Consider the following 21,938-nt stretch of genomic DNA (forward strand, 5'->3'; position numbering starts at 1 on the left):
GGGGTGATGGGTCAGTGGTAAGTAACACTGTAATTTGCAGCACCGCTGGTAAAAACCTTACAGGGTTTCTGGGTTGTGAACTGCCACTGAGAATTGCAATAAAAAAACAATTACGCTAAGCCTGCCAAGTATTATAATTATTTGTTACATAATTTATAAATGTTAGTAGTTAAAACTATACTTCTGAATTTAAAGCGAAGGACTTGAACACTTTTAAAACCTGGATGTAGATTGTCTAAAATACGACAACCATATGCAACCGTATGGGCTTCCCCAGATTTTGTGACTGCAGTCATGAATTATTTTATATCCCACAAAAGTAATTTCTATCTTTTTAGGTATTCCATAAGAAATTACCCATCAGGTGATTTGATATGTAATACTGAGTCAATTTCCACTTACCATTTCTGTTAAAAAGAAAATTCAGATTGAAGATCCAGGTGGATCAAAGTGCAGTCGAAAAGGGAAGGTAATACTTTTAGTATCCACGTAAAAGCAACAAATGGGGTGTTCTGAGTAACTCTGGCAGCTCACAGACGACCCAAACACAGCATTTTGAGAAGAGAAGATTACTCACGGGTTTCTTTAATTTCTTCCTAAAGTAGTCATATTTCTGCTTAAATTCTCTGGAGTATGGAACAGCCTGGAAGATAAATTTATAAATATAGACAATGCAAACAATTTGCTTGAAATTTATGTACACCGAGCCAACATTCAGGGAGTTTCATGAATCATAAACCTTAAATACTTACTTCCCATATTTTTCATAGCACATTTACATAATGTCGACGCAGCACATGGGAAAGTCTTAGGACTAATCGGCACAGAATGGGGCTTTCAGCCCCGAAAACATTTGTCTTTGCACTGAAGAAATCACTTCGGATGTGCTGCACAAACTAAATATGCTTTCTATGTGATTTTCATCAGACTCTAAAATATAGACATACAAATATATGTGCATATATATATTTGGGGGGTATGGGGGATTGAACTCTGGGGCACTCAACCACTGAGCCACTTCCCTAGCCCTATTTTGTATTTTATTTAGAGACAGGGTCTCACTGAGTTGCTTGGCACCTCACTTTTTCTGAGGCTGGCTTTGAACTTTCCATCCTCTTGCCTCAGCCTCTCAAGCCACTGGGATAGAAATATATTTTTCCCCTGTTAAGAGTTATTGTTCTTGATGTTTTAACATACAACTCAAAAAGACCTGTACCGGGCATTTTGAAAAAGTCTATTCATGCTTTTAAAGCCTCTGGGGGAAATACCACGGGTAGAAAGAAAAGTGAATTAACACCCTTGGTGAGGAACGCGGTGGGCAGATGGCGCTCTGGGAAGACCTCCACAGAGGAGTCACCAGCGGTGCCCCCTACTCAGGGTTCCTGGATGAGGATTTCTGAAAACCTCAAATGCCTTCTCTATGAAGCACAGGGATGGCGCCACAGGGTGGGCTAACCTCCGAGTCAGCTGAAACTATTCAAAAGTTCTGGTGTCTCTTCAGGCAGAGTAATAACATTTTTATGTACAATTTACATAGCCCTTATTTGCTCTCTGGAAAGCAGCTTAGAGGCAGAGCCTGACTAGGCTATTGAATAGGCTCCTAGTTTTTTTTAAATGAAGCAGAACGGACTGTCTTCTGCATATACACAGAGACACTAGCACCCACCTCACAAGAGGAAACTCACTGCTTTTTAACGAACAGTATAACTCTAGGAAGCAAATACTTATGCTGGTATCATTGAAGGCTAAATTAATAAAATATGCCAATTCTCAGGAAAATGTCTCCAGACTACACCCCTGAACCTTTTGTCATGCTTATTCTTGACCATAAAGAGAGAAAACAAAGAGCAAATGCTTCTGTCCTTCACCCTCCATTTCATAAGATTAAACAAATAATTCATGAAACAAAAACAAATGATCATTCCCTATGGAAAATGTTCAGGTCATTTGTTTTGAATTCAAGAGCAATGAAGACATCATACATATATACCTTAAGAACATTCTACAGAAGAGTCATACTGCCTAGGGCCTGTCCTAAGTTTTCAGGCCCATCCACTTCATTTGAGTTTTCCACTGATCAGGACAGCCGACCATACATCCCATGTGTTCTGGCAATGTTTAATCTGAGGAAATCATGTGTTTTCTCCTCGTGTGTGGATGAGGGTGGTGGTGCTGGGACTAAATGCAGGGCTTCACGCAGGTTAGGCGAGTGTCTATGCTGAGCCACGTCCTCAGCCTTCAGGTATGAATCCTGACTCTTGTCAATTACGTGGACAACCATCCATGTACAGATGAGGATACAACGTTCTTATGCTAACAAAGACATGGTTTTCTCTGCTCTACCAATACCACACTCCATCACCAATTAAAATCCATGTATCACTTTTTGGTGGTTCACTTGTTCATTTGTTCAACAGACATTTCCTGAGCCCGACTCTGTGCAAGGTGTGCAAGGCATTTTAAGTGTGAAGGGAATAATGGTACATAATGAAAAAGGTCCTTTTCCAGTTCCCAGTTAACTGGAGGCTAACAAGCTGTTGGGGCCGACAGGCAGCGAGAAATATCAGGATCAACAAATGCAGGTATCACGAGGGAGAAAAACAACCATCCATCCAAGGCAGAGTTCAGTTCTGTGTGAGGTGGTCAGGAAGGGCAGCTCTGGGGGACCTCTGAGCAAAGGGAACAGGCCAGTGACAGCGAGTACCAAATCCTGAGGAGGGAAAGCCTTTGGTTGATGCCTTCAGCTAGGACTGTGACTGAGGGGAATTAAATTGAAGATGTGACTTTCTTCCGTTCTCTAAGGACAGGCATAGACCACCTGAATTTTAGGAAGATGCTGCCACCAGCCAGTTCTGTGACATGTCCTCTCTGCTAAGGAACGTCTTCTTGGTTGAGCAGCTTCGGGCTCTTTCATTTCTAAATGTCTGATTCCCAGCAATTATTATTATTTTTTGCCCCCTTCCCAAATGTTGAAAAAAAGCTTTAATATTCATCACTGGTTACAGAAAAGCTCAATGGCATTTAAAAGGTGACAAATTTCCCAAGGAACAGATTTCAAAATGTTGGCCCCCACCGTGACATCCATTCTTGTGCTTGCCTTGTAACCAGCAGGTGCTGACTAGGTGTGGGTGGAAATAGGAAGCTGAGATATTTCTGGTCTTTGGTCTTTCTTCTTCTGGGGGATGGTGCAAGAAAGTTGAACAAACATCATTCTCCTCCAGTGCTAACTGTCCTTCCTCTCAAAGGTATTTCTCAAGATGGAAAAATCTCCTGCAAAGATTCCAACTGCATACCAGGACAGAGATGGCCATACGCAGCAGCTTCTGAAGAGAATTACGTGTATGTTTCTTGCATCAGACACACCAAATGATTTGTTCTCTCATGAAAACCTGGCATCTCATTTTCTTGCATACAATTTAACTTGTAAAACACACCTATGTGAAAAATTAACATACCTGTGAATTTAGCCCTTTGGCTCTGCTTTGAAAATGTTCTCTTCTTGGTAGTGTGAAACCTAGCCGACTGTGTAGGTCCGTTCTAAATATTTTGTGTCATTCTATTCTGGGCGATCCTGGACCAAAAAGGCTTGTGGAGGTAGATACTGGTGATGCCAGAACACCGGGGCTCTAGGCTTTGTTCTGACATTGTGGGAATTGGCAACAACACGATTAGCTTTCTGAGCTTCTAGTGAGCTGGTGATAACACCTGCCCCGAGGACATTGCTGGGGGTTCCCAATCAGCTGACAGTCCTTGAGATGGCCTTCCTTCTAGCAGCATGCATGGACAGCACTTAACGGCGCTACCGACGCATCCGTCAGAGAGAGCACATCCTAACTTCTGAGAACTGCTGTACACTGAGCCACCACAGAAAGGGTCTCTCCTCATCTGACAAATGTGTGTGAATGCTGGATCAATTCAGAGCTAAGATTCTGAAAACTTGGGGAAAAAGAGAGGGTATGGGCATCCCATAAGCAGTAGGGCTCAGAGGAACAAGGGGGCACTGGACCCAGATACACAGGTGTGTTTAGTTGTTCATCTTTTTCCCACAGGGACACACAATTTTGTCAACAGTCTATATGTTCCAGGTGCCAGAGCAGAGTTGTCTGTTTAGACCCTAACATCTTAGTGGGGAAAAGAAAAGTATCTATTGGCCAAGAGACACTGAAAGAGGCTAACCTATCTGGGACCACAAATGGGAGAAAAACCAAAAGAAACAGGCCTGTAATAAACCCATACTCCAAACCTGTTATGAGGTTCAGTTATCCTAACTGAGTGGCATGAACCCAGGCTAACACGTTGACTTTATAAAGACAGGTCAGGATTCACAAAAGCCACCTAGAAAGAAATTGAAGATGAAAACACTCCCCCCCCCATACACAAAATAAACTACCGTTAAGGAGAATATAGACAATGAGTAGGAGATTTAATGCCTCAGGACCAGATATAAGAAAATAGCCCCAAAAGACATACTAAATACGTGTTTTTAAAATGGTAAAGGAGATGAATGAATTAAAAAAGCAAAATTTAAAAGACCATTAAATAGAACTTGGAGCAAGTAAACAGTCACTGAAATAATAGATACGATGAACAGATAAAGAATAGATTCTATAAAAACTTTAAAAAAGAATTCACTGGTAGAACTAAGTCGTAATTCACAGTATGGCAGTGATAGTGCTCGCAAGAGAGAATGTGAAAGTTAAGAGACAAGAAGGACAATATGCGAGAAAACCAAAGGCCCAGTCAGCAGTTACAAAAACAGACTCGGAGCTTGGTGCGGTGGCACACACTTGGGAAGCTGAGGCAGGAGCCTCGCAAGTATAAGGTCAGCCTCAGCAACTTAGCAAGATCCCGATTCCCAGTACTGCCCCAAACAACAGATCTACCGAGGATGAAAACATACAGTATGTGAAGAAACAACAGCTGAGAATTTTCTGGAAGAGAGCAGATATGATTCCCTGTGTTGAAAAATCTTGAGCCCAAAGCAGGATAAACAGAGAGAAATCCACACATATATACATCATAGTGAAATTCAAGGACACCAAAGGCAAAGAGAAAAAATTTAAAGTCACCAGAGAACAGAGCTATTTACCCACACAGAAATGACAGGTTGACAGACTTCTTGCCATCAGTATGGAAGCCAGAAGACAAGCGAGAATGTCTCCAAAGTACTGAAGGAAACTAAATGACAATTCTTTCACCAGCTGAACTTCACCTTGAAAGAGGTCCAACCAGACATTGAGAGTGGAAGACCAAGAGGTCCCCACTCCAGCTCACTGGTGGTGCTGCTGGGCAGAGGCTCTCACCTTGAGAGCTCCATAAAACAGAGACTGCTGTCCACCCCAAGCTGTTGAGTCAATGGATCTGGAGTGGGACCTGAAAACATGCATTTCAAAAAAAGTTCCCAGAAGAGGCCTGTGCCCTGCAGACCACACACTCAGAACCACAAGTGCACTGTGCACTTCCGTGAAAACTTTGGGAAACAATGGAGACAAGAGCCAATGGCGGGCCAAGAAATTTGTTTATACTCATCACTTGGCAAGAAAGGAGGAGAAAAACTGCAACAGATAGAAAACATACACCATGCAAACACCAAGGAAGAGAGAATGTGAGTGTAATTACACAAACCAACAAAACTCACATAGCATCAATCACTGTGGAGATTTTGATACAAACCTTGAGTGGATCAGACAATCAGGAAAAAGGTAGTAAGGATCTGGATAATTTAAACATCACAACCTGGACCTAATGCACACATCAAGAACTCTACATCCAGAAAGACACTACATATTTCTTAAAAACACAAAAAGAACACTCACACAAAAACCCCCAGACCTCCATTATGTCTCAAATACCTAACAATATTCCCTTAACAATGCAAAAATACAACTGGAAATAAGAGGTGCATAGGCAAAACCCCTTTTAATCCATGCTGAAAAGGAGATGCTAAATATTTACAAAATCAAGGAGAAAAATCATACGTAAACTGCCCAATATTTAGAACTGAATAGTAGAGCCAAACATCTACCCCAAGTTGGCAAATACCTAAATACACATATACCTACTGAAAGCAGTATCACTAATAACAATAAAAAAAAAAAGCAAGCAAGTCTCCTTTATTAACAGAAAACAGAAAAAATAGATATCTTGCTTGGGAGCAAACGCACCTGAATTTATAATGCTAAATAATTTTCACTGATAATTAATAAATAAAAAGGAGTAGTGTTCTGAGTGAAGGTGGGTGACTGATAAGTGGTAAAAAAAAATAGTGAAAACTTCAACATTATCATGTGAACCATCTTCTTTCAATTGCAGACAACATTGTTTCTTGAATTTGCCTTGTTTTTAATAATGGAGAAGGGAAATACCATTCTAATAATCAATTTTAGTGTGAATATGAAAAAAGAAGCTATCAAAGCACGGCAGTGTTTTTTAGACTATAGAGAGAAAAAAGTATTTGTATTGGGGGCATTTTATAGAGGGAATAGTATCAAAATAGCTGAACAAATTCAATGAAATAATTAAAAAAAAAAAAGGTCAGAGGAGTCAGATCCAGTGGCTCATACCTGTAAATCCCAGTGACTCAGGAGGCTGAGGCAGGAGGATTGCCAGCTAGAGGTCACCCACAGCAACTAGTGAGGCTGTATTCAATTCAGAGAGACACTGTCTCAAAAAATAAAAAGGGCTGGGGGTGTGGCTTGATGTTAAAGCACCCCTGGGTTCAATCCCCAGTACCAAAACCAAAACCAAACGGCCAGAGGATGTCAGTCCTCAATGCACATTGGCCCTGCAGCATCTCTGAAGTTTTCAGATAGACATATCTTCATTTAAAATATAATTTGAACTGAATCAGATTAAAGCCACAAAGTTCGTATTCAGGCACAGCTGTGAGAAAGTGAGTGGGTCAGCAGAGTTAAAGATCCTTAACTGTCAGTTCCCCCAAGGTAGCAACCACCTCATCCAAACGCCTACAGATGTTTAAAGTTGGAAGAGATGTAAATTTATTAGTGCATATTTACTAACTGTGGCTTAAAGAAATGACAACGCTCTACAAAAGAGAGGCCTGGCTTTGCATCAGAGAAGGAGAAAGGGAGAAAATTTTAGTTATACTTTTAAACCACCCTTTTACAAAGGAGAATGAAAAACACTTCATTCTGTTACCATGAATCAAACCATATTCTTTTCCTTCACAATGAACATCCCATGAAAAGGCACACTGAGCTGGACCCCACCTGGAAACTTTGGTGAGGAAGAGGAATGTTAAACAACTCATTCACTCCTGTCCCTGGCATCACGGTAATCGGTCACGCACAAGAGATGCATATGTAGATGAAATCAAAAGCTTATACTGAAGGGTCAGAGTTCGAGAATACTGACCGGGCCAGTGATGGCTGGGTTCTGCAGTCTTGGGTCTTCCCATTGAGTAATTTTGCTATCTGAAAATGTTTAAAAAAAAAAAAATCAGCATATTAGTTCAAGTCTATTTTATGCAAAGGATGTTTTAGCAAGAACGATTTCTGGATTCTTCAAAATTTGTCCAGTGCCTTACATGGTGTCCCCCCCAAGGGTAATGACTTATTATTTTAGGGTTAGAAGGTAACTATGTGGAAATTCCTCACATACTGTTTAGTTAAAAATACTCAATTGAAAAGGCACAACTAAAATGAAACCATCTTTCTGCATTGTTTTTGGCAAGCAATCTGCCGAAATTTCAATTATAAACCCCTGTTCTTTCAAGGATTTATAACTTGATCTTGATTTTCATTTAATTAAAAAAAGGCATAAAAAGTTTTAGTTCCCCGGAAGGTTAACACACACACACACGATTTTTTTTTTCCTCATTTCAAATAGTGTTTTATTTGCTTATGGTATTGAAAAACTGCTTTCAATTAGGAATCCTGCATTGAACAAATATAATCCATTACATGCGTCACTCACACGCACACAAAAACCAAAGCAGCTAAGGCAGTCCAAAAAATGAGTATTAGATGCAGCCCAGGAAGATTCCAGAGGAAGGTTCCCTTTTGGCCACATTGACAGAGTGGTTTTCTTTTTTCCAAACAAATCTACATTACCTTCAGCACTGCTTTTCTAGGGGACTGAACACAGCAGCTGGGATTTGTTACTGTGCCTAATTAAAGACTTGAGGAATTCCTGGTGTATGCTGCAGGGAAGGGGAGGATTGAGGAAGATGGGTCCTATAAGTTGGTCAAAGGTGGGTGGCAGTGATGTGGAACCCTGTGTGCACCTACCCTGAGGCAGGACTACTCCCAATGCACTCAGTTGTAACAAGTGTACCAGGAATTTCTAAAAGTCTGATGTTATTTTAATAAAAGCAGAGGTAAAGTTTTTTTTTTTTTTTTTTTTTTTTTAAAGAAAAGCTCCCAGAGCTCACGACTATTTTAGAATCCTTATTTTGCTTTCACGCTGGCATAAAATTTGCATGAAGAGTCTAAATGGTTTTAGAAGAAAAAGGCATTTTTGTGTCCCCTGCCTTGAAAACAGAAGACTTTGGAAAGTAAAAGTTGCTATTGTGATGGAAAACAAAAGAAAACCAAATACAGCATACAGCAGAGTTGGTGCTTTAAAACATCAAGTTGGATTTTAACTGTTTCGACTAGACTATCATAAAATCAAAAATAAATTGGCTATTGCCAATATAGGAGGATTACCAGAACCGCCTGCCATACCTGAGCGGCAAGCTCCATCCTCGGCATTACACCCAACCTCCCCCCGGGGGGCCTCTGCTCCACTCTGCCCAAACAGAACAGATCAGCACTCCTCACCCCAAACTGCCACATAACCCTATACTCCTGAAGAGCAGGTTTGCAGTCCCGTCTGTGGTTCAAACCAGGAACCTGGCCACATCCCCACCCCTACCTCCTGTCTCTTTAAGAATTCCTGCTGGGGTGTTCCTCCTCCTCCTCCTCCCCCACCCCTTCTATTCTCTTGGCTCCCCTGAGCATGGTCTTACTTTCCCAGTTCAAGTCTTCCTCTACTGCTCTGCCAAAAGAGCTTTCCAAAGAACATATCTGACCACTGTCACCTCTGGAAAAGCCCTCTGAAACTCCCCATCACCTGCAGAATGAGCCTCAGTCCACACACCTGGCAGACTTGAGCTGGGTGTCACACTGGTCTCCTCTGTGCACAGCAGGTGGGAGAAGCTGCACTTCTCTGAACACAGCACACCTGCCCATAGCCACACCCCCAGAACTGCTGCTCTTCCCCAAGCCTGCCAGGCTCAGTCCCATGCCAAGGGAGGAAGCAGTCTGAAAGGGAACTGTTCCCTCTGGCCCTCTCCAGCTCTCTCCACCTGCACTCAAACAGCAACTGCTCTAGACCCTCATCAGTACACCTAAGACATGCCCTGGACATGCACCCCTGGAGGGCAGGGGCTAGGTTATTCATCTCTGAGGCCCCCTCTCCACCACTGAACAGAGGTCCAGCATGTAAGAGGGGATTCATGTGTGATCTCTGTAATGACTGAACGAAGCTGGTGGTGAAAACAAACCAAGTTCCCATGTGGTTATGATAAATACCAATTTGCGGCTAAGTGTGGTCAATATAGGAACAAAGGGTTCAGTTCTCCAAGCTTTTGTTTAAAAGAACTTTTGAGTCTAAACTTGCTTTTTACCTTTGAGACATTAAATTCCAAATGAAAGGATAGAAAGGAAACAGAACGGTGAAAAACGCAGCCAATTTAGCTACTTACTAACTGGTTTGGTAAGACTATTGGCAAGTGAGAACAAAACAGGAATCACTGGAATTTTCTTTTCTAACTTTTGCATTTAAGATACCTTGGCCAATTCTTCTGGTCCTGAGAATATCCTCCCAAGAGGGCTAGAGGTTCCATTCCAGATGTTAGGAACTATTTATTTGATAAGTTATCAATCAAATGAACCAAGGGGTCTAAACTGAAGACCAGTACTGAGCATTCATTGCTTCTGAAATTTAGTCCTTTGTTGAATATTGTGAATCTGGAAAATGTCTAAGTTCAAGAAAAGTTTATAAAGCAGAAAAAAAATTTAAATGACCTAATTATTTAAAGGACAAGTGCATTCATGTTCTACTCAATCCAGCTCTGCAGGAAGACAGGATGTCTCTGAACAACTTCTAAGACGACTGCTTTCACTGTAAAACAACTTATGTAAGGACCTTATTTCTGTCCTGCAGGCATTATACCACTAACCAAATTTTGTTAGAAAACTGGAAAGAGAGGCTTCATTATGAGGGTAAAGAAATTCCTAAATGTTAACTAAACCCAGCTTGGGAGAATTCCTACCAACTGGATAAGGCCTCTGAAAAAAGCAGGGGTTCTGTATTCTCACAGGCTAGATTTTGGTAGAAAAGCAAATGACACCGAACTGTTTTAACGTCATGTTCCTCCCTTGAATCATGTTCCATTAAGTGAATCTTAGCAAATTATGGAGCATTGTCAGAAATGTGGCATGAAAAGTTAACAGGATTCTTTTAAACTCATCTTTTTCTTAAATGGTTTTTGGTCACCTAAGTTTAGCTCTAAGAGCAACTTTTAGTATATTGTGCAGAGGCAAAATACATTTTAATATCCAAGTCCCTGAACACAAGTATGTTAGGATAGCTCAGATCCACCAGGCTCTGAGCAGGGTCTGAACCACATCACTCAATTCCCAGAAGTGAAGTGGAGCCTCTCTTGGAGTGACAAGGAACACCCGAGAGGAGCACTGGAGGAAGTAGCAGATAGGTCACCAGTAAGGAGCAGCCAGGCAGGTGCGGCCAGCCACACGCATGCCCATGGATGGCAACTTCCTGAGACCTTCACCTTGAACCTTCCACAAACCTGACTTCAAGTCACCACTGATTAAGCACCTGAATATACAAGGCCCAAGTATGCCACTGGGAAAATAGGCTGTGGTTTTGTTTCTAAGGTACATGAGCATGGCCCTTTGTGGTAGTGCTATTCCTGCTTCCAACTCCTGGGGGTGCTTAGGAACATTCTCTTAAGCTCTTTCCAGGTCACCTAAGCCAGGACATTTCTTAATGTGTGAAATGCTCTCTGTGGGTCACAGAGCAAGGCTGTTACCACTTTAGTCCTAGTTTTAATAAAATGTTCAATATTTCTTTGAAAATTGAAATTATAATGCATAAAAAACTTAAAAGGTAACTGCTTTTTGTTTTTAATAGGAGAGATGTGACCACTTCCCTGCTTTAGCGAATTCTTAGAATTATAAATAAATGTTGTGTCGAGGGGAAAATTGGGGTATGCACATACATTTTAAAACATTTCTTGTAGTAAATTTATGATCCCTGTGAAAATCTGCAAAGTATGCAATTCAGTATGTTTTTCCTGATCAAAGACTGAAGAACTAACCTATGTGTGTGCTGAAATATGATTTAAACCCAAAGGTAGCTTACCCCTCTAAATACAGGTAAGACGACTTTCTAAATTGAGGGGCCCTTTCTTAATTCAATTTCTAACCCCTCAAACCCTCGTCCCTGAAAACAAAGTCCTGCATGTAATGCACTCAGTGCCCTAGTAACATCTGCGAGAGGTACGAGGCTAGTCAGAGTGTGACAGGTCCTACATGTATGAGGATTCCTCATGACCACACTTCTCAGCAAGTAGCTCAACCATGCACCTTTGCTTTCTGATGAAAACCTGGCACAGCAGATGGGGTTGCAGCTCAGTGGTGGAGCGCTTGCCTAACACATGTGAAGCACTGGGTTTGATCCTTAGCACCACACACAGAAAGTTAATGAAGTGTTTTGTCTATTTACAACTAAAGGAAAAACCAAACCTGCCACAGACTTCCTGTTTACGAGTTACATGAAATCAGAACCCTCACATACTCCTAAATTGCATACATGACTTGAACCTGAGATCTATTTGAAGTCCTTTTTTAAAATACCTTTTTTCAGAAAGTATAAGGGCTTTATCAATATGATCTCAAGAAAAACATGTCACCTCAAAATAAATAAGTACCCCACTGGCGAAAAGCAAACATTTATTAGTGTAACTTTTAGTTGAAATGAGAAACCACACACTTATCCATAAGTGCTGAAGCAAGTGTCTTCAGCCAATCTACAATTTCGAGAAGACAGCTGCACATGTATTAGTGTGGTGGGAGCGGGGGAAACATGCCGCGAATAGAAAATAAGGTCAGAAAAGGCATCTTGCCATGGGCCTCTGAAGGCAGGGTTTAGAGAACTTAGATGCAGCTAAAAGCACTGTTCATACACACATTTGTTTTGACTAAATCAGCTTCTAATCTTATTTTCTATTTCCAGAGTGTATTTATTAAAAGCGCAAATGTCAAGGGATCATCAACCAAAAAGAAAATTTTTTAATTAAAAAAAAAAGTTAATGGGGACAAGATCAATTTGGGTGAAAGCTTGAGGAGCTACTTTGAAGCAAACTTGGGGTGAAGGCACAGTACCGTACGAGGGCACTGAGTCTCGGGGGTCATTCTCTCCACATAACACCTGGCTGTCTGGACAAAGCAAAACGACAAAGCTTTCACTATCACATTTGAATTACCCTCCCCCCTCCCCTTCCCCAGCAACACCTGTGCGCCCACGGCAGCCCTGACTTACTATGATCAATGTAAAACGTCCGTCCATCCAGGTGAATTCTTTCTTCCCAACCAGGCTAACATCCAGGGAAGGGCAGGGGGGCGGGGAGAGAACACAAACATCAATCAGCGGCTCCAAATTCAGAGGCAACATTGGAAAACTATAGAACCCTTTCTTACCCTTCTCTTCTTGGGTACATCTTAACACGGAGAATAAATTAATTATAAACATTTCAGGTAAACTCCTGACCTCTAGCAATATGCCCATGTTCAACCATCTCAGATTCCTTGGTTGGGGGGTAGGTGGAAGGGGAGGAAATCTTGAAAACTCTAAGGGGAAGCATCAGCATGCCATGGGAGAGTTGGGCTGGAAGAGCTCATTTGGTTAAACAAATACTGAGTACTACAGGGAGGGAGAGGGAGGGCTAATATAAACCCATTAGACACGGTGACTTCATTCATGTTATTAAGAGGCTGTGTCCTCTGCTGTGAACTCTCCTTATTCAAACTCAGGAGCTAAACGATTTGGATACTGTTTAAGATGAGGCTGGTAAGTGCTCATCCTTCCATCTGTCCCGATTTCCCATCTGAAACTCTGGAATCCAACAGATTCTGACAATGTACCTTGCAAACATTCTCCAGCCTCTTTGTCTCTGAACCCAGGAACCAAGTAGACGTGAACAGGGAGGGATATTGATAGTACTGAGAACAGACTGAATGCTAACTTTTGTAGCTTCAAACTTTGCCCCATCAGGTAGCGGGAAGGTTCTTAATGCTTGGAAAACAGTAGTGAAGAAAAATCCCCTTTAAGAGAAAACAGTCTTAGCCTCCGAGCCTGCCCCGCTTCCAAGCTTTGTCAGGGCAGGCTGCTGGGGAGGATGCATGGGAAAGACTCACTCGGATTCCCATCTGGACCAAAGAACCCCACTCCCTCAAAGAGAACTTAAAAAAAAATTAGACCTGTGAACAGCCACCAACAAGGGAGAAAAATCTTGAAGTATCTGTAGGTTAAATGACACAAACTTCCCGAGATGGCTTCTGCCTTTTCCTCTCACACCATTTCATTTTATTCCCCATTAGCTAAAACAGAAATATGGGGGGAACTCACGGGCTGCTACGTTGTAAAATAAATGCCTGCTGCCTAAACCGTCACCTGTACTGAATGCTTCCTGCATACCTTAGTTTACAGTCTATCTGCCACTAGTGGCTGGCAATTCAGAAACTTCTTTCCCAAGTACTGAACACAGACCTGGAATGCACTAATAGAAACCCACCAAACACCCAATCCTATTCAGAAATGCAGGCCGATGGGACCCAGCGTGTATGGAGAAGGGGATGCTCTCAGGACCTCTCTTCCTCTACACCCGGTGGATGAATGAGGAAGAGGCTCAGACTGTTCCATGAGACTCCAATGTACTTACAGGAAGAGGGCCCAGGTCGTTGGGGTTTAACGATGCCTTTGACCGCATGTGTACTGGGAACTTCAGGCGTGGATCTTCCTGCAGGAAAAATGTAAAGGGTGGGCAGTGTCAAGAGGGACTCCCTGGTGTGGTTACCAGCTCTCCTTGTCTTGAATTGGGCATTCCAAATCGACCAGGTTGCCTGTGCGTGGGCCACGGAAGGATCCCAGCTCTCTGCTCTGCACAGGAAGCCTGGCTGACCAGCTCCCACATGAGATTCTACTCTTCCTCCTTGTGCTTGGTGAAAGGAGAGGAAGAACACTTCAATAAAAGGTTCACTATATCCCAAGACTTTGAGAAGCCGAGGGGGAAGGCTGGCAGCAGTGATTCACCTTGGAAACCAGAGTGGAGGGAGCCAATGGTGACATGTCGCCACTTCAGAGAGGGAGGAGGACAAGGGCTGTGGATGTCCCTGTGGACCCTGACGTGGGAGGAACAGCAGTCCTGTGGGCCTGGCACCCTCCACTCCTTCCTGAGCTGTATAGATTCCGAATCTGGTCTGATGGGAAGTCCTGTGGCTATTCCAGAGACAGCCCGTTTCATCGGGTGAAGTCACAGGCCCCTCGCTTTGGAACTTTACCCAGATTCCCAACTGAGTTCTCCTGATTGGATTCTCATTCATGCTTTGGTATAAAAGCTTACAAGAGATTTTTCTTAAGGGATATGTTTCATGAGATACCACAGAAAAGAAATGTAGACCCTAAAACTTGAGCCTTGATCTACAAAGAATAGCGAGATGCACCATGTTGTAGCACCCCTGGTTGGGAGGCTGGTGCAGGGTCTATTGTTTCTTGAAGTGAGGAAACTGAGTGTTAGAACACTGACTTGCCCAAATATTATGCCTGGCATCTGGGAACTGCCTGATCAAAAGACGATGCATGCATAGACCACTTAAAATGTGATGTAACTCCGAGAATCCATGTCTTTTTTGGTGGGGAGGGTGGTACTGGGGATTGAACCCAGGGGTTCTTTATAACTGAGTTTCATCTCCAGCTATTCGTATTTTATTTTGAGATAGGGTCTTTCTAGGTTGCTGAAGCTAACCTCAAACTTGGGATCTTCCCACCTCAAGCCTCCGAAGTCACTGGGATTAATGAATGCGCCACCATGCTCAACTAAGGATCCATGTCTTTAAACTCAGACGATTAGAAAACGAGTGCTAAAACCCAGAATAATGCAGTGTCAATCAGAATAACATTATCAGCTCAGGATTAAAAATCAAATTTCTGAGACATCTGACATTAGATTCATTCAATTTTATCAAAGCATTTGCTGCTGTCAAATTATTAAAAAGGTTTTCTGCTTCAACAGTTTTCTGAGCCAACAATAAGTTATATTATCCCAGGATTGTAACCAAATGACAGATTTGGGAACTGGTAAAAATCAAGAGTTCACAAAAATTATAAAAAATTATAAAATTATATAAAATTATACAAAAATTATAGCTTTCTGTCAGCTATAGCAAACTTCTAATTGAGGAACCAATCTTTTAATGATTTATTTGTAATGAATGCTGACCCTGAATCATATATATATTTAAAGACTAAGAAATGACACAAAACCCACTATTCTACAGCATACTGGAATGCATGCAGAATAAACATATATACCAAACAGATGTGGGATTTAGAAGGTCCAAGAAGCTGGTAATCTGGTAAAATTATATGACTGGTTAATTGCAGACAGAGGAAAAACTTAAAGCATAGGACTCCACCAAAGCTGCCCAACCAGGTAAAGTCACAGCTTCCAAGAACTCTTGGGTGCCCATGTAGCCAATGACCATGCCAGGTGTGGAGCCAGACTCTTACACACAGGAGGTAGGGCTTCTGCATGCTGTACCAAGGCCAGTCACACCTTCCAAACACATGAAGTCAAGTGTGCAAGACAACTGGCTGGTGGTTTAGAGAAAAGGAGAAAGAAGCCGAGATTAAAGCAAATTCCAGTTGATGGGGGGATTGGAGTGGAGCAAGAAGTGTAATATAAGCTTAGTTTCACAGTCTGCTAAACTGGCCTCGCATGGAAACCCAGACTTCTTGGGACGTGAGGGCCAGAGGGGTCATATTATTTCCCCAATAATCAAAATAATGGTAGTAGCTGCCAATGATCAAATCCTGAGGCTGTCTGGAGATCATCACAAAGCTGCTCTCCCACCGAGGCCTGGGGTCAGTAGGGACAGCTTCAGGGATGATAGGAAGGTGGAAGGCTAATGAGGTCTTGAATGATAAGAATACAAATGAATCAAATATGCAGACACGAGCTGTTCATCCCTCTCCTTGGTAGTCAGGGATCTCTTTCATGTGTGAATTGTTTCTTCAATTCAATTGAAAGTGTTTTTAAATGGAATGCAAAGGTTCAGCATCTTCTCTTAAATCAGGGTTTCCCCAAGTCTTAAAAATATCAGAGATGGGAGTCCTGGTTAGTTAAAAAAAAAAAAAAAAAAACAGCTGTGTTTTTCCTTCTTTCCTTCCTGGAAGAGACCATGCCTAGGCTACAATCAATTTTATTTGTTTGAACTTGGGAAGAAAACAAAGCTGAAACTTAACTAAGGTGTAATCTTTCTGGTGCTTTGTGCCGTGAGAGGCATGGACATCCTTTTGTACTTAGACACTCTTTGAGCTGTTCCCTTAGCAGAGAACACCAGGTGAGGCCTCCTGGGCTGCCATCCGCCACTTAACGGCTTCTAGGACGCACTCCTTGCTACCTGACCCAGGTGGAGACAAGGCTATTCTTTCCTGTATTTTCTTTGTTTCTTTTTAAAATAGTTACGCATATTCCAAATGGACTGCCAGCAGGCTACCTTCATCATTCGTGTCTAGGAATGGCTGTTATAAAACACCCGAGGTGCACACAGGGAAGCCCTGGCCTGGATCTTCTGCTGCTTCTGGTTAGCACCAGAATCCGAAGTTCCCGGGCTAAAGGGGGGAGGAGTACTATTTTCATTATTATCAACTATCCTACCAGATTTTTTTCCTTCTCCCATCCTAATGGTCAAATCTAAGGAGGGCTGCACTGTCCTCCTATTTATTCTTTCAGAAAGTAAACAAACCAAATTTTAAGTCAGAAAATCATCTTTACTGAACCCTGCCCCTCTGTCCTTTGTTAAAATAGACAGGACACTCCGAGTGCGTCTTCTATACTGAGACTCTGTCTGTTCTTTGTTTAGAGATAATCAGCCGGGTCAGCACACCTGGGTTTACGGAAGAAGGTGTCCCCTTAAGGATTTTGAACAGCAGCATCTGTGACAAAGTGTTGTTCTAGCAAGTTAAAATTTTAAATGAGTAAATTTGTCAATAACAGTTATCTGGGTAAAAAGGGGCAACTGGAAAGTAAAACTGGGTTTCATTCAGCAATGGTGGCAGCAATAAATAAGGATAGTACTATTTAAAATAAAATATGCCCAGCTGCAATTACACTGCAGTTGTGGCGTGAAAGGCTGTGAAAAGGTTAGGGGATTTGATTACTAAGCTAGTTCAAATTACTAAAATCATAGCTTATGTTGGCAAGTCACAGTGGCTCCAAACACGGATCCATCTGCTTTTATAATATTTACCCCCCCCCCCCCCATTCTGGAGCTCCGATTTCTGGCCAAGGATTTGAAATTATAGAAGCACTATAGGAAATGGGAACAGCAGCAGATAGCCAGGGTTCTGTGTCAATGACAAAAAAGACCCAAATCCAATCTTCACTAGTCTGTTTTCCAAAGAGCTGCCTGTCTCTTATGCTCATCTGGCCCACAAACCTGTAATACTATCTTCAGACTAAAAGGTGAGTCAAACAAAACTCTGTGTCATTATATGCCTTAGACGCAGTTATCAGTTTACCAAATGAATGTCATCAGATCTCAATGATAAGTGCTCTTGGCAGGTGAGCAAATTCCCTGACTGCAAAACAGCAAGAGCTGTAAGAGCGGCTCTCACTGAAGACTGTTTGGAAATGTGTGGGGCATTTTTAGTTATCAGTATTTCGGGGGTGGGTGATGGCAGCTATTAGCTCTCAGTGTCAGGAGCCAAGGATGTTAGACATCTCACAGCAGAAGGCCCAGGCCTGCCTCGGTGCCAAGAATGCCCTCACAGGGACATACTGCACCACTCTGCATGACTGTAGGGAGCGCCCTCAAGACCAGTCCTTAGGACTGGATTAACATCACACCACACACCAAGTACAAACGACAGTCCAGGTCACCTTGGTCGACGCCTTTTCCTTAACGTTATACTCCTGCTCTCTCAACTGGACACAATGGTGTCGACCACTAGGGAAAGGAATCCAAAGCAGATCCAAGGCCGAAGAGCTGGAACCACAGACAATCTCCAAACTCAACCAGCTTTCACACAACGCCAGTCCTAAGCAAGTGCACAAACGATGCAAGGACCAAGGGAGTCTGAGAAGGGACTCTACTCAGATGACCAGGGGCAGGGGGCAGGAGGTAATACGCACCTCCTGCAGCATCAAAACCCAGAGAGGAAAGAAAACATTTCAGTTGACTTAGAGGTCTACAGATTATAAAGTAGAAAAACACCAGCCAAGCCTAAGAAGAACCACAGCCTGCCTTGAAAAAGCCACCACGGATTCGGCAAAAGAAATGAAGTGACAGAGGAATATGAAGATGTGCACATTCACATTGGCATACTATGTCACTCAAGTTCTTTCTCACAAATGATAACACGGTAAGAAAAATCGATTATGACAAAACGTTTACTGAAGAGAGTGATCAGATTTACAACCAAGTCATTCAATGCAGGAGATGCAAAATACTGATGTGACATAAACACTAAAAACTAAAGCGATAGGACAGGAAAGGTGGGGTAATGTCAATAAAGTTTCAAAAGAAATCTGACAAAGAAAAAGTATTTTTAAATAATTTGTAGGAGGTGTGATGAAGTACAAAAAAAAAACAAAAAAACACACCCTAGCAATATGGAACACATTTATTCCAAATGTGGCCACATCTCCAACTATACTGGCCATGTCCCCAGTGTGCTGTGAGGACAGGCAGGCCAACCCGACAGCAATACCCTGCAGCTGGCATCTGCGCCCAGACCCTCTCTGCCCGCCAGCCCCGACCTGCAGCACAGACGTGGGCCAGGAGACCCTCGGGAGACATCCTTTGGAGTCTGGGAAACTCCCAGGAGTGCCGAGCAGAGAATCAATGCCAGACCTCAGACCTCACGATGAACACGGAGCCCAAGAAAAGCAGAGCCTTACCCATGTCGTAGTCTTTGTGTTATGGTCAATGAAGAAGGGCCGGCCGTTGGGAGCTATCCTCATTTCCCAGCCCGGTGGCAGGAAGCTCTGTGTGACTTTGTGTTGTGGTTTGGGGGAGTTGTAAGGTGATGGCTGTGGGGACTGTGGATTGGAAAGGGTATCTTTCACAGCCCGGCGTATGGGTGAATCCTTGGCACCCTAAGGAATAATAATGAGCATTAGAACTCTCGACCGTGCGCCATTCCAGTGCGTCAGTGGGCCAAATGCGCCCGGGGCTTGCAGAATGCTCCTCCTTGGACACGGACAAGGGGGAAGCTCCTGGAAACCCTGTTTCTTCATTTACTTTTAAATCCACCTAACTTTATACTTTTCTTTACACTTTTTTTTTTTTAAATTGTTGGTTCAACACACAACAATATTAAATACTCATAACCATCATTCTTTAGCAACCACTTGGTAAGGTTCAAAAATACTCTTTTCTATTAAGCCTTATGGATGGAGAATTTACAGAGAATGGAGAAAAACATGCCCCTGCTCTCAACGAGCTCACAGTCTAACCAAAGAACAGATTGGCAGATTTTAAAGCACAGAAGAAAAACCTTCGCCAACGGAGATAATCGCCTGGAATGACAGAGTTAGTTGTTAGCCATGTTTGCGTCAGAGCCCGGAAGAGCTGTCACCCTTTCCCACCTAGCAGCAGCCCGACCCAGAGAAAGAAGAAACCAACCCAGGGTCAAGTTTAGAACCTCAAACGTTTCCTCTCTGGCTTTTCTAACTGACATTTGTGACATCCAGGGATGGCACTCAACAACACAAACAGGAGAGCGCAAAGCAGATGTCCAGCAATGACTCAGAGGGCAGATATGCATCAGAGACACGAACGCCCATCCCACGAGACCCCCTACAGTCAAAGGAGAAAATGATCAAAGCAACAGCTATGTTTCGAAACTCAATACAAGCACTGGTACTTGAGAGAGTTATTATGCAGTTCTAATGCGGTAACAGGCAATAAGGAGCAAAACACAACAAGAATGGAAGAAGTTCTGAGAAGAGGGGCCACATCCAGCACAAGTGACCACGCACGGCGTCAGCCAGATGAGGATGAGGACCGTGCCAGGCCTGGATGTTAACGGGGTGAGACGGAGAAGCATGTGGGGAGGCTACACAAGGACACCCCCGGGACACACGACTCATCAGGAGGAGGCTGCAAAACTGAAGTCCGCGTTAAGAGAGAAGAGAGATGAGGAGAAGCCACAGGACAGAGGTGACCCCAGTTAGACGAGGGAGCCTTCTCACCTCCAGTGGGGCAGATAAAGTTACAGTCGGCGAACTGAGGCTACGAGGCCGGCGGATCTGAGGCTCGATTAGGTGGTTGTTACTGTTTGTGGCTGATCCGGAGGCACCATCTTCTGCAAGCTATTTTGGAGGCAAAAACAAGTTAGCTTCATATGAGGATCTCCCTTCGTGTGACTAGAAGCATGAACCCCAACAACAGCACACAGCAATAATAAGAGGGTTGGCCTAGTTCAAGCATGAGGAAATAATTAAACATAATAATGGGGGAAAGGATGGGGAAACACATTCAAGGGGAGTAAAATGAATCACTGGCCCCCATAAAAAACTAGCCTCAGAAGAAGGGGGCGCAGGGGAGGGCTGCAACAGGCTGATTTTGAAAATACCTTTCATGTTACATTTAAAAAATATATGCAAGGGCAGAGTGATTTGAGGACCAAAGTCTTCCTTAGGCAAATGCTATACTGAAGTAATTAAAGTAATGCATGTCTTTTCTGAGACCATTTATTTTTTTTTTGTAAACAATGTCTTCAGAGCAACACATAAACATCGGGAGAGGACGTGGGTGATGTGTGTCCTGTGTTACGGCCTGGGCCTGCGTTTAGGTTGGATGGCGATCTTCATACCTGCATGATTGGTCGCGTCCAAGTTGTGGTTCGATTGTTATGATTGACATAGTATGTGCGTCCCTTAGCATCTTTTCTTTCTTCCCAGCCTGAAGGTAGGCCCGGCGTGGTATGTACATAGGCCACTGATGGCTGTTTGTGCAAGAAATCGTTATTATTTAACAACTAGCATTTGTATTCTGATCAGTTTTAATAAAGTAACACACAATCAGATAATTCTACTTTCGGGACAAGGTAAGTTAATTTTATTTGCACAGAAAACATTCCAAAGAGTGTCTGAAAGACGACGATAGCTTTTTTAAGGGCTTCAAATCCACTGTGAGAGGAACCCCACACAGCTGGGTGAAGGGGCTCCACATTCTCACAGACTCAACTTTCTGACCCTGAGGTCTAACCTGTTGCTAGGGTGACTATTAGGAAAGAGAAAGACACTATAATCTGTTCTGGTTACCAAACTTCACTGTCACACCGTGTAGAGATGAAAGGCACCCAAGCTACTCAACACTATGGACACTCCTGCTCCACACAAGTGGCACGGGGTGCTCCTCTAGTGCAGTCCTGGGTTCTTCCAGCTTCTGGGGCCCTGTACATGACAGCATCTGGGGCAGAATAAAAATCCAATACAGAGACCCTCATGGATGCTCAGATTCCCATGGTGACAGCTAAGGAACACAGGTACATCTGCATGACTCAGCTGGGGAGGTCCTCTGTCACCAGACAGAAGAATCCCAAGGAGCCTCATAAACCAAGGCCACTCCTACGCAGTACACCGATAAGGAATGTGTCCCTTTAACTGGCCAATGAACAAA

At 43.0% G+C, this 21,938-nt stretch overlaps 1 protein-coding gene across 14 annotated transcripts in view; it reads right to left on the reverse strand.

The window, feature by feature from the left end:
• Nedd4l (NEDD4 like E3 ubiquitin protein ligase) overlaps window positions 1-21,938 on the reverse strand; it is a 300,850-nt gene that overhangs the window by 26,500 nt on the left and 252,412 nt on the right. For 7 of the 14 annotated variants that reach the window (XR_013429542.1, XM_078029961.1, XM_040272635.2 and 4 more), the window contains 8 exons: window positions 21,130-21,261; window positions 20,507-20,626; window positions 19,211-19,408; window positions 13,970-14,047; window positions 12,571-12,625; window positions 12,414-12,467; window positions 7,375-7,433; window positions 578-643 (listed from right to left, as the gene is read on the reverse strand). Coding sequence is in view for 13 of the 14 variants with exons in the window: in XM_078029961.1 (XP_077886087.1) it covers window positions 578-643; window positions 7,375-7,433; window positions 12,414-12,467; window positions 12,571-12,625; window positions 13,970-14,047; window positions 19,211-19,408; window positions 20,507-20,626; window positions 21,130-21,261 (762 nt within the window). In the remaining variant the exon portion in view is untranslated. The remainder of the gene's footprint in view (window positions 1-577; window positions 644-7,374; window positions 7,434-12,413; window positions 12,468-12,570; window positions 12,626-13,969; window positions 14,048-19,210; window positions 19,409-20,506; window positions 20,627-21,129; window positions 21,262-21,938) is intronic. The other 7 variants (XM_078029962.1, XM_078029963.1, XM_040272608.2 and 4 more) reach the window with 4 other exon arrangements.

Source organism: Ictidomys tridecemlineatus, chromosome 13 (genome assembly GCF_052094955.1).
Source record: "Ictidomys tridecemlineatus isolate mIctTri1 chromosome 13, mIctTri1.hap1, whole genome shotgun sequence".
Taxonomy (NCBI): domain Eukaryota; kingdom Metazoa; phylum Chordata; class Mammalia; order Rodentia; family Sciuridae; genus Ictidomys; species Ictidomys tridecemlineatus.